Source organism: Sus scrofa, chromosome 1 (genome assembly GCF_054392235.1).
Source record: "Sus scrofa isolate SSC_HxYL_T2T_F1_AM1 chromosome 1, Sscrofa_HxYL_maternal_Yorkshire_Landrace_v2.0, whole genome shotgun sequence".
Taxonomy (NCBI): domain Eukaryota; kingdom Metazoa; phylum Chordata; class Mammalia; order Artiodactyla; family Suidae; genus Sus; species Sus scrofa.
In genome coordinates this window covers 232,224,969-232,244,794 of record NC_139383.1, presented here as the reverse complement: position 1 = coordinate 232,244,794, position 19,826 = coordinate 232,224,969, and the positions used below count along the sequence as shown (strand labels likewise).

The 19,826-nt window shown below is 40.9% G+C and overlaps 1 protein-coding gene across 9 annotated transcripts in view; it reads left to right on the top strand.

Annotated features, from left to right (window-relative positions):
* Positions 1-19,826, top strand: part of DOCK8 (dedicator of cytokinesis 8) — a 235,657-nt gene that overhangs the window by 89,347 nt on the left and 126,484 nt on the right. For all 9 annotated transcript variants that reach the window (XR_014822445.1, XR_014822448.1, XM_084987023.1 and 6 more), the window contains 5 exons: positions 547-670; positions 5,533-5,745; positions 10,608-10,693; positions 14,881-14,947; positions 17,355-17,504. Coding sequence is in view for 7 of the 9 variants with exons in the window: in XM_084987023.1 (XP_084843149.1) it covers positions 547-670; positions 5,533-5,745; positions 10,608-10,693; positions 14,881-14,947; positions 17,355-17,504 (640 nt within the window). In the remaining 2 variants the exon portion in view is untranslated. The remainder of the gene's footprint in view (positions 1-546; positions 671-5,532; positions 5,746-10,607; positions 10,694-14,880; positions 14,948-17,354; positions 17,505-19,826) is intronic.

Below are 19,826 nucleotides of genomic sequence, written 5' to 3'. Positions count from 1 at the left end.
TCAACACGTTTTTTAAAACACAATTTTACTGGCATGCATGAGTGGTGATTGAGAATGGTAGCAAAGATTTTTCAGTACATAAATCATTTATTTCTATTTTTTCTTAACCATGTCCGGCCTTTTTTATTCATTACTAAGGGCATTGATTTGGAGATTAAATGTTTTCCTCTATTTTTATCTCCAAACAACCATTATTTGCTGCTTCTGCACTTTGCTAGATTTATTCCAGCCGCTTACACTAGGGTCATAGTTTAGCTTCAGCTTGGAGCCAAATGCCCCACAGCTGAAATGACCGCACCTCTCAAGTGGCATTTTCCCAGGCCACTCCTGCCTTTAATAATGAGCCAGCCAGGAGGCAAGTTTGTGTCTCATTACAACAGAGCCTTGTATTAGGCCTGGTGCATAATTAGATGTGAAGAATTACAATTGGTCCTCTCTTTGCAAGATCTTTCAGCACCATGTCTGCACTTAAGCCATTACTTTTATTTTTACTCTAATGATTTTGCCTCTCTCTCTCTTTCTCTCATTTAATAACAACAATAAAAGGAACCAAGGAAGTTCAGAGATTTGCGGCTTTAAAAAGACTGGATCTCGAAAAGATTTTCACAAGACTCTTCAGAAACAGACGTTTGAGTCAGAAACCTTGGAGTGCAGTGAACCCAGGGCTCAGGTATTTCCTATCAACAAACACGGTTACCAGGTTACTGGACTGTTCTGGCATGGCATGCTGTCAATTTTTTTTTTAACTAATAAAAATGCTAGACTCTGAATATTAGTGTAGGAGGAACTCTACTGTTTGAGTCAGTGATATTTTTTTTCAAACTCATTTGTAGCTACAGAAATTGATGTTCAAATTGAAAACCCAGAGGTCCAATAATTAAAATAGAGAAAAATGGAGGGGCTCTAATGTGGGGAGAGCATTGGACCCATCACCCTAATGATTCTTGCAGAGACTCAAGAGGTGCTCCCAAACCTATGGCAGGCTGCAGTATGATTAAAAAGCTTCACACTGAAGCAGACTGCTTGGGTTCTCTGTGATTCTACAGTATTCTAACTCTATACTCTCAGACAGGGTAACTCAACTCTCTGGGCTTCAGTTTCCTTCCCTGGAAGACGAAGATGGTAACTCTTGTGAAGTTATTTGAGTAGTAAATGAGTTAGTATTTGTAAAGCATTTAAGACAATGCCAGCTCAGACTTTATGCCCAATAAATATTGGCTACTATTGCCATTGTTATTCTTTTATTCTTATCCTTACTATTACAGAGCAGTTACAGTTTAAAAATCAGTGCCCTATATAGCTGTGTTCGTAGTAGCATTATTCACAGTAGTCAAAAGGAGGAAAAAGCCAAGTGTCAGTGGACAAATGAATGGATAAACTAAGAGTGGCAAACACATACAATGGAATATTATTCAGCCTTAAAGGGGGGGGGGGGATTCTGACACATGGTACAACATGAACAAATCTTGAAGATGTTATGTTAATAGGCAAAATAAGCCAGTTACCAAAGAACCAATACTGTATGATCCCACTTATATGAGGTACCTAGAGTAGTCATATTCATCAATGCATAAAATAAAACGGTGGTTACTAGGGGCTGGGGAGAGATGGGAATGGAGAGTTATTATTTAATGGGTATATTGGAGTTCCCTGGTAGCTCAGCAGGTTAAGGATCCAACTCGATCCCTGGCTTGAGAACTTCCACATGCCATCAGCATGGCAAGAAAATAAAGTAAGGAGTATAGAGTTTCAGTTTTATAAAATGAAAAGAGTTCTGGAGATTGGTTGCCCAAGAATGTGAAGGAACTTAACACTACTGAGCTGTACACTAAAAACTGGTTAAGATGGTAAATTTTATGTTACATATATACTTAACACAATTTTAAAAAGATGTTAAAAGCAATGCTGTATTCCAAACTATCCATTTTATGGGTGAGAAAAATAAAACGTAGAGGAAGAAATTTATCCAGGTTTGCATAGGACTTCTAAATAAGTTTTTCAGGTTCCAGGTGCCCTCATAAGGCAGGCATTTCCTTAGGCTGAATATGACTAGAGGTTTTAAATAATACCTATTTTTCAAATTAGCCACCAATTCCAGTGGACTTACTAATTTTTCAAATTAGCCACTAATTCCGATGGGCTTACTGAGGCATGGGATATCTGTATGCTATCCTACAGATATGTAGGATTTTCCTTGGAAATTTTGACTAAATTCAGTCTTCGTCATGAAGAGGATCAACTAAATTGTTCCTTGTATCAGTCAGACAGAAGCAACACTAGATATTTCCATAGAAGAAATTTAACATAGGGAATTAAACTCATTTTTAGAGGATTAAGAGAACCAAAAAAGAAAACTGAAGTCATACAGAAATTGTAACTGCAAGAAACAGCACACCACCCTAGGGCTAAGGTCTATGGAAGTGGTTCTCAAACTCAAGCTTCATCAGAATCCCCAAAAGGGCTTGTTTAAACCCAGAATGCTGGGCCCTGCTCCACAGTTTCTGACTCACTGCATCAGGAGTGGGGCTTGGGAATTTGCATTTCTAATTAGCATTTCCAAGGAGATGCCATTACCGCTGGTCCTGGGATCATGTTTGAGAACCATGGGTCTCCTTGGAGGAGCTTGGAGTTATCAGGCCTCAGAGCTGGGTCTCAAAAATCTGAGGAGAAGGTACAGCCTATCCAGTGGTATCATCAGAGGAAAGACCTCACAGGGGCCAGGAGTCTGGACTCAGACTCCTGGGAGAAGAAATTGCCTGGCTGGTGCTGGTACTTCCAAGAAAGGAAAGATGAGGGTTGTTCTAGAAGTGCCAGAAGAAACAGAAGGCTAGAACCAGCTGCCACCACCGAAGTGAGAGGAACTGTAGGCCAAGAGGGGGCCAGTCCCTTCTCCCCGCTCCAGCCATCCAGCCTTCCTTGAGTGCTCCCTACTGGCAGAACCTAAAGGAAGAAGTAGCAAAGCAGAAATGCAATTTACTGTCTCAGACCCAGGATCACAGAGCAGAATATAAAAGGGTGAGTTCAAAAGCTGAAGGACCAGCACACCCATAAAGCACACACTAACAGAGCACTCAAGTCATTGGCTGGATTTCAGGGCCAAGTTATACAAAACGTGTGTGTCGTTAAGTATCAGACTAATACTCTGCATGGAGAGATGGTTGGACCAGCAACATTTTCCTTTCCTATACCCTTTACTGAATGTAATTGTGAGGCCAAGTGCTTACCTTTACAGAATTTAAATGCAATGTATGATGTGACTCTGTGGCACATATATATTTCCTAAAAATTAGATCAGATCATATATAATATTTTAGAACTTCCTTTTTATTAACAGGACAATATATGCTGATTATCTTCCTGTTCTAGTGACAATACATTCTTCTTCTTTTTTAAAATGGCTATATAATTCGAATTCCCATTGTGGCTCAGTGGTAACAAACCCAGCTAGTATCCATGAGGACTGGGATTAATCTCTGGTCTTGCTCAGTGGCTTAAGCCATGAGCTGTGCTGTAGGTCACAGGTGTGGCTCAGGTCCCACATTGCTGTGGCTGTGCTGTAGGCTGGAAGATGTAGATCCTATTTGACCCCTAGGCTGGGAACTTCCATATCCCATGGGTACAGCCCTAAAAATCAAAAAAAAAAAAAAAAAAAAAAAAAAAGGCTGCATAACATTCCATTGTATGAAAGTTCCAAAATCTCTTAATCTCAGATTTTCTTTTGAGGAGGGCATTTAGGTTGTCTCTATTGTTTTGTTATTGCAAACAATGTTCCAGAAATACTCCTGTCTTCACACCTTTGCACACTTGTTCATTTGTCTTAGAATAAATGCTGGAGATAGATACAGATATAGGTATCCTATTATATACAATGTGTATACACACACACACACATCCTTTTAGAGTCTTGTGAAATCCAATTCATTTTTCCAAGAATCTTATAAATTCTAAGATCAACTAAAGTATTTATAATGAAGGTATTAATATTGATTCTCACTAACACATTCAGTTTAGGTAAAATTTATGATCTAGCAGAGTAGCACTTTTATGAGGTAGACAGATGTCACCAAAGATATGTATATAGAGATATTGTACAGTAGAATGTCCTTTAGTAGAACTTGGAGAATAACATTTTACCATAAATTTTACAGACGTTCACAATAAATCCATCTATATTCTTACAACATATTGTTGATTGTGGTTGCATATTTTTTGCCAAGATTTAAGATATATATTCCAATCCCAATTTCCAAGACATTTTTAATGGAATTAAGCATTCACTCTGTGACTAAAATAAGAGAGTTTTTTCCAAACACACTGCAGCTGAGTGAATACTGCTAGAAAGGCAAAATCTTTTTCCCCCCTGGTGCTTATTCCTATAACCGTTCCTAAAGTTCTATAGCAAAGTGTTCCCATGCCCACAACTCTGTCGTCAGAAACATACAATTCAGCTTTGGAGTTTATATAAAGTTTTAAGTTGGAAGTTTCCTCACAGGTCATCTTATTTTCCAATTTTGAAAGCCAGGCTCTGGAGTTGAGATTAGGCTGAGGTCCCTTTATTCCCCAGTCCAGTCTCCTGTGTGTGTGTGTGCATGTGCACATGCGCGCTTTTTTTTTTTTTTTTTTTTTTTGTCCTGTTGTTGTTGTTGTTGCTATTTCTTGGGCCGCTCCCGCGGCATATGGAGGTTCCCAGGCTAGGGGTTGAATCGGAGCTGTAGCCACCGGCCTACGCCAGAGCCACAGCAACGCAGGATCCGAGCCGCGTCTGCAACCTACACCACAGCTCACGGCAACGCCAGATCGTTAACCCACTGAGCAAGGGCAGGGACCGAACCTGCAACCTCATGGTTCCTAGTCGGATTCGTTAACCACTGCGCCACGACGGGAACTCCACACATGCGCACTTTTTTGTGCTTTTTTCAGGGCTGCACCTGTGGCATGTGGAGGTTACCAGGCTTGGGGTCCAGTCAGAGCTACAGCTGCTGGCCACAGCCACAGCCACAGCAATGCAGGATCTGAGCCACAACTGCAACCTACACCACAGCTCATGGCAATGCTGGATCCTCAACCCGCTGAGAGAGGCTGGGAATTGAACCCGCAGCCTCATGGTTCCTAGTGATGTTCGTCAACCACTGAGCCACGAAGGGAACTCACCCAGTCTCCTTTTTTTACACCTTATTCCAGTTCTGTTCTGCTTGAGCATGAGACATGGGTATGGTTCATAAGAGCCTTGGCTCCCAATCTCCAGAAAAGAGCATGCCCCAAACTAATAGCAATACAGTACTTTTTTTCCAACTTTTCCTCAATAATGGGTATATCTACATCTGATTAGTAATTAATTACCTGCTTCCAGGCAGGAAGGAGACACTTAATCTAAGGAAACACAGTCTAGGAAGCTATGATGTGATTCTTGTCGGAAACTCCTTGAGGCCCGATTCTGTAATCCCACATGGGAGTGGTCTTGAGACATCCAGACCCTTTATTTCTCATTATAGACCCGTAGATTTTCTCATAAAGATGTGTCTTTTCTCACAGGCAGGCCCCCGCCACTTAAACGTGCTGTGCGACGTATCTGGGAAAGGCCCCATCACTGCCTGTGACTTTGACCTCCGAAGCCTGCAGCCTGATCCGAGGCTGGAAAACCTCCTGCAGCAAGTGAGTGCCGAGGACTTTGAAAAGCAGAATGAGGAGGCCCGGAGGACGAATCGGCAGGCTGAGCTCTTTGCCCTTTACCCATCAGTGGACGAGGTGGGTGCAGCCATCTCCATGCCAGAGAATTTTAGTCAAGACACAATCTCCAGGAAAATGTTATTGTTCATCATTACCATAAGCAGTGTCAGGATGCTTTGTCGTTTGATTCCTGAGCCGTTCTTTTCACTAAGGCAAAGCTATGTAACAGCAGAGCAAATTGTTGATCAGTCATGCAAATGAGGCTCTTGAAATAACAACTAGGATTTTCATAGCACTTTACAAAAACCTTTCACCGATGCTATTTCATTCAACCCTCAAAACGTGACAAGGGTTTCCATGCAGTAATCCCACTCAGCAAGTTAACCATTCGGTTATTTCAAAGTATGTTTTGCAGCTAATCCTTTAAGATGTGTATTGCTTAAACCTTGATGTTCATTATTACTTTAAGATTTTTTTTTTTGATGGTCTCTTTGAACAACCAGAGAGACCTGCTTTGAAAATATTCCAGTCTTAAAGAATCATAGCCATGCTCCCAATGCAGAGAATACCCAGATCTTGATTGTCCACTCTGTGTGTCTCTAGAGCTGACCCAGAACAGTTTGACTTGGGCTTTGCCTGTGGCCCTTTGGGCCCTCCCTGGGGCACTTCAGATAGTAGGGCATGACTTATTCAAGCCTGTTTAGGCTCCTTATACTTTATGTGACGCTCTCAGACATCCCTTTTGCATGTCAGAATATCTCTACTTCTTGGTCTTGCCAGAAACAGGTCACCACAGTCTCTTTATTGTCCAATTTTTGTTAAAAATCAAATTGCAAAGGAGTAAGATTTGGGGAAATTTTGCATAAAAGATCAGCTATCCATCCATGCCTCTATAGATGTTTGAAATGTGATCTTTGGATCAATCGAAACCATCTGAGAGCCTCATTCTCATCCTTTGTGAAACCTCTACCCCTGTGAACTGTTTGCTGACCTGCCCTTCAACAAGCTTACCACTGATCAGCAAAAAAGGACAATAAAGGAAACAGCAGTCACGAGATACAATATGTCCTCTGTGTAAATATTATTGAGGACATTGACCTACTCATTATCCAGCACTCGCCTCAATGAGGAGCCAAAAAGAAATCGTCCCTCAAGCCTTCGAGCAAAGAGGAACAGTGCTCCCACTGAGAAAATCTTTATACTCAGAGATGGTGCACATCTCAGAATCAACCCTCCAAAATTCTTTACTCAAATTTCTGTTCACCTCCACTAAATCTGATGGCTTACTTATCGGTAATTTTCTCTTTTTTCTCATCCTTATTTTCTAGCCACCTTGGTTTTCCCATGTGTTTATTTGGAAGGTCCTCAAACCCTTTTTTATTATCAGAAGTTTCAAAGCCTTTTCTGAAAGAGGCAGATTAAAAATTAATATGAGTCATGTGGGTAGTGTTATCATCTCTACCCTTCATATTGCAAAGTAAGAGTCAGAGGTTAAATAATATGTTCAAGATTCCACAGTGAAATTGAATTATGGAATGGGACAGCCTAACCCATTAACTGCAAATTTTGTTTGCCTGTTAATTTATCTATGTATGACTCTTGGTATATTAACATACATAATCTAAATCTGAAGATAACATAAATAGACACATCTTAAAACTTTTTCAGTTTCTGTCCACAGCTTTGAAACATTTTCTCACATTTGTCAAGAAATATTAAATCTGACTGATTTGATCTTCACTTGTCTTCCTCTTCTTCCCACTTCCATGATGGAGGTGCCAACGGGTAATAAAGACCCAAAATGGACAGCAGAAGAGAGAGAACAATTAAAGGATGAGGAGAGTACTTCCAGGGAGACATTAGCTCATTAAAGTCTCCTTCATGAGATTAAGTGGGAGGGTATTCATTTTTGATTGCAAGAATGAATCATAGACTATATTGAAAGAATTTTGTTTTGTGGTCTTTGAACAATGCAGAAACTCAATTGAGACTGAAAGTTATGCCTAGCAGAGATCCTAATGGGGCCTGCCTTACTGAGTGGAGAGAAATACTTTGTAATTAGTGTACAAGTTATTTGGAAATTGGTAACTTTAAATGCTTGAGGGCTTCTATACCAGCCCTTTAATATGTTGAAGGCAGAGGTTGCATTTGTTCTTGTAATTTGTGCTTTCTCTAAAGTCCTATAGAAAAAAGGTAACTTTCTGGCCTACCGTGAATTGATTACAAATGCTAATTTTTTGGACAACGTATTAATGAAATGATTTTATATTATTATTTATTTCCTGGTGAGGAAAGTTAAAAGAGAGCTGGACTATTATATCCAAATTATGACTGCATCAATAGGAGAGGCAAAAGTAGAACTTATCCACCAAGCTTTTGTAAGATAAATTCATTCCCTGATTCACTCTGATTCTATAAAAGTCACCCTATGCGCTGATCCCTAAAAAAGGTACCAGTATACTGCAAATCATAGAGGAGTTTGTATTAGGACTCTTCTGGTTGCAACTAGTGGAACCCAATTAAAAACGAGTTAAGCCAAAAAAAAAACATTTGGGAATGCCCATTGTGGGTCATCAGATTAAGAACTCCACATAGTCTCCATGAGGACTCAGGTATGATCCCTGGCCTCGCTCAGGGGGTTAAGTGTCCGGTGTTGCCATGAGCTGTGGTGTAGGATGCAGTGGCTCTGACCCAGCATTGCTGTGGCTGTGGTGTAGGCCAGTGGCTACAGCTCTGATTCGACCCCCAGCCTGGGAACTTTGATATGCTGCAGGTGTAGCCCTAAAAAAGAAAATTTAAAAACAGGTGGGGGGGGGGTGACTTATTGGCTCACCTAATGAAATCACAAGTAGGCAAACGCAGATTTGGCCTCAGGATCCATTGGGTCAGCTGATGGATGAACATCGTATCCCATATTTGTCTCCCCCCCCCATTATAAGTATCTATCTCTCCCCCAGGGAAATGACAACATGTATCCACTAAAATTTCACCTTTCCTCCTCTGCTTCTTTAGGAATTTGTTCTTATTTCAGATAACTGTAAAAGCTCAAGAAATTCCTATAGGCCAGAGGCTTAGAAAATACATGAATAAGTAGGCCTTGTTTGGAACCTTTTTAACAAATTAACTGTAAAAAAATTTGAGGCAGCTAGGGAAGTTTGGAGCTGACTATATATTTCATGGCAATAGGAAATTATTGTTAATTTTTTAGGGGTAATAATGGTATTTCAGTTATGTGTTTTTATTTATTTTTTTAGGGCCCCATCCAAGGCATATGGAGGTTCCCAGGCTAGGGGTTGAATCAGAGCTGTAGCTGCTGGCCTATACCATAGACACAGCAACGCAGGATCCTTAACCCACTGAGCAAGGCCAGGAATCAACCCGCATCCTCATGGATCCTAGTTGGGTTCGTTAACCACTGAGCCACAACAGGAACTCCAGTTATGTGTTTTTAAAAGTCCTTATTTTTTAAAGATCTGTACTGACATATTGACAGATAAAATTACATGACATCTGGGGTCTTGTTTTTAAGCAGTTCAATACTGAGGGGGAGGAGATAATAGGTGGAAATATAAATGAAACCAGGTTGCCCATGAGTCAAAATTGTTGAAGCTCGGTGATCAATAAAAATAGTTCTTTACATTATTTTCTCTACTTTTGTATATGTTTACATTTTTCCAAGTGAAAGCTTTTTAAAAAGAACCCCAAAGGTTTGAATCCAGACCAAAGGCAATCTTGGAAACCCGTGAGTGTCTTCACGATGAGGTTGTTTTCCAATAAGAGGCCCCCTCCCTTTCAGATATGTCTATTCTGATCACCCTCAAAGTTCCAGCTTGCTCTGAGGACCTTCAGCTCAGTGTAGGCACCAGAACTGTGTCTCCTTTGAAACAAGCCCAGCAATTCCCCCCAGGAGGATAGCCAAGTGCTTAACACAAAGGGGAATAGAAGTTAGGCTAGTGGTGACTTTACCACTTGTACTATTCCATCAAACTGAGCACAGATGTACCAAGAAGGTAACTTTTATTGCTATTTGCAAAAGTGTTCTGCTTGCTGTGGAATATTTGGGGTATCATTAATAGCTTAGGAAAATACAATTAAACATGACTATATTCTTTGGACCCTTATGATCTGAAGGCTACTCTTCAGCGTTTGGTTAGCCTCCTGCAAGAGCAGGAATTAAAGTTCTCAGGAAAACTTGCCCTGTTGATCTTTGCATGCATGAATAAGATTCAGGTACTGTGATAAGTCACATTTGAATGTTAAAAGTTACAATAGAGACTTGGTACTTCCCTGTAAGGCTTATAGGCGTATCTCCTAATTTGTCATTACTAAGCTCTTCTATACCTAGAACTTTAGCAAAGATCCAGCTGAACATGTCTATTTAGAACCTGCAAATTCAATCCCCAATCTCTATTATCTAAGAAAACAGTCAAGTGTGAAAGAAATTGTGTTATAGTATTAATGGTTTATAGCCTTAATAGTCTGTTTTGACTCGGCTCTCAAGTCTAAAGTGCACATACTTACTAGTAAAGCCCTTGGCAGAAGAAATATTCTGACTGTGTACTTAGAGCCTGATAAATAAATAAATAAATAGCCAACAATAGGTGTAAGATTTTGCAATGCCATCTGGTGGATGTTACTAAGCCCTATACATGTTCACATTTCCTTCCTTCCTCCCTCAGTCTCTTTGTCTTCAATGTGTGGCTTTCTGAAAGGAGAAAATGTTTGCTATAAATGCTGACTTTGAATCAGGGGCTGGGGGAGGGGGGTTGGATAATAAACTCTCTTGGAAAAGTCAAAGTGTTATTCTGCAGTTAGAAATATAGCGAATGCAAATTGTTTTGCATGGGGGAATAGTAGCCTTCCCTTCCCTGGGTTAACTTCACCTGGAACTTTTCATGGAAATTCACAACTCATTTCTCTTCTAATGTGATTAATAACAGGAGGATGCTGTGGAAATACGTCCAGTACCAGAATGTCCTAAGGAACACCTGGGCAACAGAATATTGGTCAAGTTGCTGACCCTGAAGTAAGTATCAGCGCTCCAACCAGTCCATTGAGGTTTGTCTCACCTTTCGGATACAGACTGTGTCTTTATCATCAGAGCTTGAATCAGGGAGGACCCCCAACACACTTTAACAGTGGGGAGCCGTGAGGTAGTAGAAGGAGCAGAGATTGGAGTCAGCTTGTCCCAGATTCTATTCACGTCAAACCTGTGACAGTCACTCTTCTACAGCAGGGAAGCCACACACTGAGGCTAGGCGTGCAGGTAAGTAAGTGAGCCAAATGGCCTACATCGAGATAAATAACTGAGAAAGCCAATGGTGCCCTGGAGTCTGCTCTAACTCATGAGAGCCTACTTATTGTATACTTCTTCTCTCGACTCTTTATTCAGTGCAGTCACATAGGCAGTTTGAAATTGACCATGGTAGAATGGTGGAAATATTTACAATACAGAAATCAGAAAATGCTACATATTAGAGCCTTTTTTTTTTTTTTTTTTGGTCTTTTTAGGGCTGTACCCACGGCACATGCAAGTTCCCAGGCCAGGGGTCGAACTGGAACTATAGCCGCTGGCCTACACCACAGCCATAGCAACATGAGATCCAAGCCGCAACGGCAACCTACACCACAGCTCATGGCAACACTGGATCCTTAACCCACTGAGCAAGGCCAGGCATCAAACCCACATCCTCGTGGATCCTAGTCGGGTTCGTTAACCACTGAGCCACGAAGGGAACTCCCAATTGTCTGATTTTTTTTTTTAAGAGAAACTAGAAATCCAGATTTTTGTACATAATTTCCTGACTTCTTAAATATTTTCTCATTTCCTTTTTAAATACTACACAATTCAAACAGAGCATGTCTTGCAATCTGGATTCATCTCATGAGCCACTTTTGCTTCAAAGCATTTGTTTCCAAACTTTTTGATTGTGTGTGTTTTTCTTTAAAAAGTCACACATCTTAAATATGTGTGTATTAACTTTGTACTTGCATATTAAATGTTATGTATATTGGAATTCCCGTTGTGGCTCAGCAGGCTAAGAACCCGACTAGTATCCATGAGGATGTGGGTTTGATTCCTGGCCTCACTCAATGGGTTAAGGATTTGGCATTGCTGTGAGCTGCAACGTAGATCACAGATGTGGATTAGATCCCCTGATGCTGTGGCTGTGGTATAGGCCGGCAGCTGCAGCTCAGATTCAGCCCCCAGCCTGAGGATTTCCATATACCATGGGTGTGGCCTAAACAGATTAAATTAAATTAAATTAATAAAATAATAAAATAAATATTATATATATTATGATACATACATCAGTGAGAAATTCTGAAGGATGAACTAAATAAATCAAAGTAAATTATGGTATTTTCTTCCTGCACTCATATGAATTATCCTGTCTACCCCCTGGAGTGCTTGCATGCCTCCCTTTCCTCTATGCAGACTGCTGCTTTAGAAAATTAGTTCTTCCACTTCTTTAACTCATAGGGTCTTTGGAAAATATTAAGTTGGTAAATGCTCTACCTAGGCAAGAGAATATAAGCATGACATCTTCTCATACCCTGTTAGGAAGGTCATGCATTTTTTGAAGTCGATTCCTGGACCCCTTAGGCGTCACCTGGTTTGCTCTTAGGGCATTTGGAGTCTGGATTCAAGACTATGTTTCAGCCCTGGGATGTCTCTGAGATTTTGAGTTCTGGTCAATGACGTTGTTAGACCAGGTCATCTCAAAGTGCCATAAATTTCCAATTCTGTCGCAAAGCCTCCCTAATTCATCTTCTCAGAACACAAGCCAGCCTGACTGCTTGCACAGGCATGGGGCTCTCTCAGTGCCATAGTACCCTCCCCAAGCCAATGCTACCAGTAGGAGTGGCGGGAGGGGGGGACGCAGTTAGGAGTTTTTGTCTTATGCACAAAGATGAATAGCCGATGAGCTAGCTCTGTATCAAGTAACAGGTACAGAAAGGCAAACTCTAGCCCTTGTGAGCTGACCTGGAAGGGGGAACCTCCTAGCCCCTCAGCAGGAGGACTAAGGGGAAGTGGCTGTTCCGTCCCCTCTGCATTGTTCAGGAAGTCAGCCCTATTGTCTGAGGCGCTCATTCACCCCCACAGGAAGCACATCAGGCCACTGTTAGATGCAGTAACCATACTCTTTGTGGTTGGAGGAATTCCCCTCTGTGATGCTTGACACTAAGCCTCCTGGTCATTTTTCATAAATAAGTGGCAGCCCTTCTCACAGGTGGAAAGATAGTGCCACCGGGATAGTCATATATTATCATTCTCTAAAAAAAAAAAAAAAAACAACAACAAATTGAGTCACTTGAGTTTCTCTTGCTGAAAATTGTGTCATTTCTAGGGGTCTTTTCCCCCAAAATGCTAAAGTAGAAATTAAGTAGAACTGAGGTGTTTGCTCAGTGTACTTGACCTGCTCCTCTGTCTTAAATAGTATTCAGACCAACATACACCTGCAAGAGGGGAGCTGATTTGAAGAGACTGTCCTAATAACTTTAACTACTTTAAATAAACTGGATAAGAGAAAAGAAATGGAACCCTTATGGGAAAACCTAGACTGTTTAAATATGATAGAAAAAATGTAATAACAGTGTTAAATTTTATTTGTCATAAAATATACATAACATAAAATTTGCCATCCTAACCATTTTCAGTGGTATTTCAGTGGCATTATGTTGTATTGTTGTACAACTCTCACTGCCATCCATCTCCAGAACTCTTCTTATCTACTGACTGGAAATTTGTACCCACGAAACTGTAATTCCCATTTCTCTTTCCGACCATTCTACTGTCACTGTGAATTTTACTTCTTTATAAGTCCCCCTTATAAGTGGAGTTATACAATGCTTGACCATTTGTGATTAGTTTATGTCACTTATATAACGTCTTCACAGTTTGTCCATATGGCAGCATATGTCAGAATTTTCTTTCTTTTTAAGACTGAATAGTATTCCTTTGTATATATATACCATATTCCATTGATCCATTCATCCCTTGATGGACACTTGGGTTTGCTTCCACGTCTTGGCTATGGTGGGTAATGGTGCTCCTTGACATGGTTTACAAAGTACACTCACACACACTACCTTCACAATCCTCACAACCCTAGGAAATGGGAAGAGCAAGTGCCCTTTCCCCATTTTACAGATAAATGAATGGGACTGGGAAAAGTAAGCAACCTGTTTAAGATCCCAGAATGAGCAGGCAATGGGAGAGGGAACAGTACCAAGTCATCTGATTCAGTGCCCTGTGAGTCCCTCATCATTTCCAAAGGTTCCATTTGGCCAACTCACTCTTCTGTCTGTGCTTACCTCTGCCCAAAGAGTCTTCGAAAAAAGTTCTCTTTTTCAACAAAGCTATCCAATGATAAGGTCATCTTCTCACATATGCCTCGAAACAAAATGTGGCCTAATTTGCATGACTTCTGCAGTGGTGGTCCATGACCTGATTAGCTGGCAGCCTCAAGGGCTGTTAACCTGAGAGGTTTGGCAGGTGCACGTCTGTGCATCTTCCAACATGTGGTAGCAAGGTATCTTGGGGGGGGTGCCTTCTCCTCAAATCCACCATTTCTGGGGGAATTGGCTTTCAGGGCCAACATGAGAGCTCCTCTTTCTAGCTCTTACTGGGTCTGAACACCTCTGTGTTTATCAGCAATGCTCATTCCTTTGCCTCAGCTCAGTGGGGCAGTGGGATTAGGAAGGGCCAGACATTCACACATATCGTAACCCAATCTTCCTCTGGTGATCCCACTGTAAATCTAAAGAAAAGCAACAGAACTTTTCTTTTTTTACTAGCGGAAAAGCTACAGCCCCTAAAATTGAGTAATAGAAATGGCTATTCTTTCTTTACCTAAGACAGAGACTCAACCCTCTGAAAATATAGCAGCTACAATGCTAAGAAGGGCCATGGTGGATCAGACCATGAATCTTCCACCATGAATCTTCCATCTGCCGTCTCTTACAGAGCCACCCACCAGCTCTTCTGGGGAGAATGTGCCACCCACCGTGATCTCAAATGATTAGGAATTTTCCACAAACTTCCTGTATTTCTCGGTTAATATCCCAGTGTGTTTTTCATATGCAAGGAGCTACCCAAATACTTCTGGGAACAACTTATATTTTTAACCAGATTGTATATCCAAACACTTTCAGAAAATGCAAAATTATCTAAGTTAAAACCATATATTTGTTTTCTCTCTCCAACAGGTTCGAGATTGAAATTGAGCCTCTGTTTGCCAGCATTGCCCTCTACGATGTTAAAGAAAGGAAAAAGGTAAGAAGGCAAAAAATAGCCCAGCCCAGAGGGCATCATCTGTTGTTCATGGAGTCTTTGCATTCATGTTTTTAAATCTCACTTCTGTGAAGCAAAAAACATATTACATTTGCAAGCAAGTGAACTTTAATCTGTCCAGGTCTATTGCCTTTGCAGTTTTTAAAGAAATGACTTGGGAATGTTTGTCAGTTATGTTCTTTGAAGAATCTTTCAGGGAAAGTCAGCTGGATGTGGTAGCCTAGCTGAGATAGGGAGAGAAATGAAATAATAACATATGGGGTTATACATAAAACAAAGCAATTTACATACAGCTGTAGCAAGCTCAGATGAGCAAGTAATGCTTGCTCAGTTTGGGAGTTTTTTACATTGTGAAGAAGGCTTATCCTGGCAGTAAAAGTCTAAATTTGCCATGAGATAGAATATAACAGGCTTTTAATTGAAAAGATTTCTCCATGAATGTTTTACTGTTTAGTCACTTTGTAACTGGTAGAGGAGGACAGAAATAGCAAAACCAGAGAAGAGATTTCTGCCCCTCCACCCATAACCATTCAGTACTTAAGGAAGTGTGTATTTCTTGTTAAAAATACACACTTGTTAAAACAGATGCTGGAGAGTTCCTTTGTAGCACAGCAGGGTTAAGGATCCAGTGTTGTCACTACAAAGGTTCCAGTTGCTGCTGTGCCATGAGTTCGGTCCCTGGCCTGGGAGCTTCCACATGCCTCAGATACAACATCCCGCCAAAAAAAATAAATAAATAAAATAATAAATAAAACCAAAAACAAACAAAAACAGATGCTGGGCCTATTCCCAGAATTTCTTTTCTTTTTTAGCTTCTCATGTGTGGCTTATGGAAGTTCCCAGGCTAGGGGTTGAATTGGAACTGTAGCTGCCAGCCTACACCACAGCCACAGCAATGCATCAGATCCAAGCTGCATCTGCGACCTACACCACAGCTCACATCAAGGCTGGATCCTTAACCCACTGAACAGGGGTTAACCCACTGATCAAACCTGAATCCTCATGGATACTAGTCGGGTTTGTTTCCCCTGAGCCACAATGGGAACTTCCAGAATTTCTGATTCAGTAAGTCTGGGTGGGACCCGAGAATTTGTAGTTCTGAAAGGTCTCCGGGTGATGTTGAACCTGCTGGTCAGGGGGCCACATATAAAGAAGCCCTGGCTTAAAGGAGAATGTTTCTGCTTTTGTTAGTTAACACTTCTGGGTAGGGGGGTATTCGGGGTCAACAGTGGTCTGCTCCACTCACTCATTCAGGAACCCAAGCTGGCAGTGTCTCTCCTCCATCTTCAGCATGTGCTCTCCTGAATCATTCCATCACTACCACTTCAGCTCCCCAAAAGGGGGGAAGAGTACCTAGAAATTTGACCCATCGCTTGTGCTCAGAATTCATTGGAAAGAATTTAGTCGCATGCTCACTCCTAACTGCAAGGGAGGCTGGTAAATGTAGTCTCTGCTTGCTCTGGCTGTAAGTCTATCAGTGATGAAACTAGCGGAGACCAAGCTCTACAGTGGCTCTTCAGTAGTAGCGCCCTGGTGAGCCCAGGGGCCTTCGTCCTGTGGTGCTTTTGCTTAGAATCTTTAATGGATCCTCACTACCTGCAACACCAAAAACAAACTCTTCAGCTTCCATGCAACTTTCTGCAGGATGGCTCTCATCTGCTTTCATTTCCAGCCTAGACCGAGTCAAGCTAGACTCCTTGATGTTAACTAAAGTCACTCCAGGCTTTCCCGCCTCTAAGCTATTTCTGCTGCACTCTCTCCCTAGCACACTGTCACTTTCCAGCTCTGCCTGCCTGAATCTGCTTACAAGGCCTGTCCGCCTCACATGCGTCCCCCAGGAGAAGCATTCCCCATCTCCCCACCCCCTAGTTGGATGTGATCTCCCACCTTTGGGAACCTCCACAGCATTTTTTGGTTTGGTTTGGTTTGGTGTGATTTCTATATGAGTGTGGTCACTTATATTTTGCTCTTACTGTAGTTAGTACAAATTTGCCTTTTCCCTCATTCTTGATTGTAAACTAAGGGAGGGCAGAAATAATGCCCCGCTGTTCAGTGCTGTACCTAGCACATCACAGATATTCAGGAGATACTGGTGGGTTAATTCAAATTTTTTAAATGATTTTTATTTTTTCCACTGTAGTTGGCTTACAGTGGTTAATACAAATTTAAATGTTTCAAGGGACCTCTCTCAAACGATTCAAAAATATCTAGAAATCGTGACAAACTGCGTATCAGATTTTCCACCAGCTCCTAGTCATAAACCGTGTCTATGACTGTACTTATTTCTTTGTTGAAATATAGTGGGTTTTCTTTTTCACTTTTTAAAAATGTGTTTTGACCGTAAGAAGAACAGGTGTAACTTGTTTTTCGTTTTGCTGCTCATTTACAGATCTCAGAAAACTTTCACTGTGACCTGAACTCTGACCAGTTTAAAGGATTTCTGCGTGCTCACACACCTTCTGTGGCCACATCCAGTCAGGCAAGGTCTGCTGTGTTCTCGGTCACCTATCCGTCCTCGGACATCTACCTAGTAGTCAAGGTAATTAAACACAGACTGATTTGCAGGTTCTGGTGTTCTCATTGTTGCATTATTCCCAGGCCATGTTTAGTGGGAGAGAGGTGTCAGAATGTCCCTATGTCCTCTGTGAGATTCACTTTATTTCCCTCTCAACTTGTCTTCTTTTCCTTCACAAGCAAATCCTGTTGGATGCTAGAATGACTATGGGTGTAGAGTCATACAGTCCTAGGGTTGAGTCCTGGCTTTGCCACTTAGTAGCTACATGATTTTGGGCAATTACCTAACCTTTCTGAGACTTAGTTTCCTCATCTGTAAAGTGAGGATAATAACACCTCCCTCCGTGGGTAGCTATGATGACAGAGTAAAGCCTGGCACTTCCCTAGGCACCCTTCTCCGAAGCAAGGAAAGACCCTCAGCTATCCAGCTCTGGGAGCCACCTGTGGAGAAAATCTCAGGTCATGTTTCCTAAGGGTACTCATATTTTTCTAAAGACCCAGAGTTAAATGTCCACAAGTCCAGGCTCTGACAGTTTGAGGTATGGGCTGTAGCTTCCAAGCTTCGCTCTCTCTTTTAATCACAATCTCACAGACCACGTTTGTCTAGTGAGAGTCAAAATCTGTGAGCAATTATAAATGGAAGGACTTTTCATGCTAGGCTGTACTCCTTACTGATGTAAGAAACCAGAGACTTTCTCTACACACCAAAATGGCTGGTTAGACGTTAACAGCGAACATTGAGTATTTTACCTACTTTTAACCAAATAATTGATCTCATTAACTCATTACCCTCAGAATAAAAGGGGGAAAAAATAAGGGGGTTTTATTTCATGTACACCCAGAATTCCAGGTTTGGGACATTTTCTAGCTAGCACAGTGTTTTATATCTATAATTTCATTGACTCCTCCACGATCTCATGAAACAAGCATACAGATTCCAAAAAATTCAGGTGATTTGGAGGTCACTTAACAAGTGGCAGATATCCTTCCATTTTACCTCCCCTTACATCATTTTACAAAGATTCTGAAATGTCACCCTAGCTTGAGGGGAACTTATTTAAGTTTATGGAAAATCATTAAAATTCTATTGCTGAAAAGACCCATGTATTGTCAACCTTATTTATGTCCCTTTCATTGCAATATTACTTAGACATACAGGAAAAATAGCTTTATGGCCACTCTAGAAACCCTGTAGTTGATTTTCAAATTCTCTGCAGCCTGAGAAATCAAAGAAGCCAGCATTAGTTCTGTCAATCCAAATTTTACTCCCAACTCCAATTCTCAGTGGATAACTTTATTTTGGCTAACCCATGGTAATCTGCTAAACATCAGTGGTTACCTATGAATGACTACTACTCACTAAATATATTCCAAAATTTTCAGATATATAAATGCATTCATTTGCAACAATAACATTCTCTAAATTGTCTAGGTATGGTTAAGAAAGTTAGCTTCACTCACGCCAGTCCTTGGTTTGCTTCTGATTTTTCTTTACTGTAATACCATAATTGTTGCTACTTTTCCTCTAAATAGGGCTGAGGGTAGCCTTTTCACCATAAAGCAGTTCCCAGGCAATTCTGATATGCCCCTTTCCCCTACGTGCCTGAGGACTCATGCATGTCTTTTACACATGAATCAAGAAGGACCATACAGTAGGCTGGCATAGCAGCCTGCGCCCCCTTCTCACAAAGTACCTAGGGGTAGCCGTGTCCAGCTTGGGGAGGGAAATAGTATCTGCTGTTTCCAAATTCATGGCCAGCTGGATCCTTCACCTGAAGCAAGATGGAAGAAGATGCTTGATAGGAGTAGCTTCGATTCATCTTACCAGCCGGTTAGCAGAGTGAAAAGCTGCACCATCCTCCTGCTTTCGAGTTCCTTTCCAAGTCTGTTAAATCCAGATGAGCAGCCCTAATAGGAAATACAAGGGAGACAATTACAGATGATTTATTCTGTTCATTTATTCATTTTGTGGAAGGTTTTAGCCCCCAACCTGACTTTTACAGAGGTCATATTTCTTTTTTACATTGTAAGCAATAATAAAGAAAATGAGCTATTCACTTCCTACATATGTCTCATGGGCTTTGTATTATAAAATAACTTTTATTGCATTTTTTTATTGTAAACATAATACATGTTTATTGTTTAAAAATAGAAAATACACATAAGCAATAGGAAGAAAATAAAGATAGCACATAATCCCACCATACAAAGATAACTACTATTAACATTAGCTGTGTATCTCCTATTATCCTTTTAATGCTTCTTCATGAGTTTTTTACAACACTGTATATACCCTTCATACTAATTTTTATATATTTTTTCTTTTTCTTTTTTTTTTTTTTTTTTT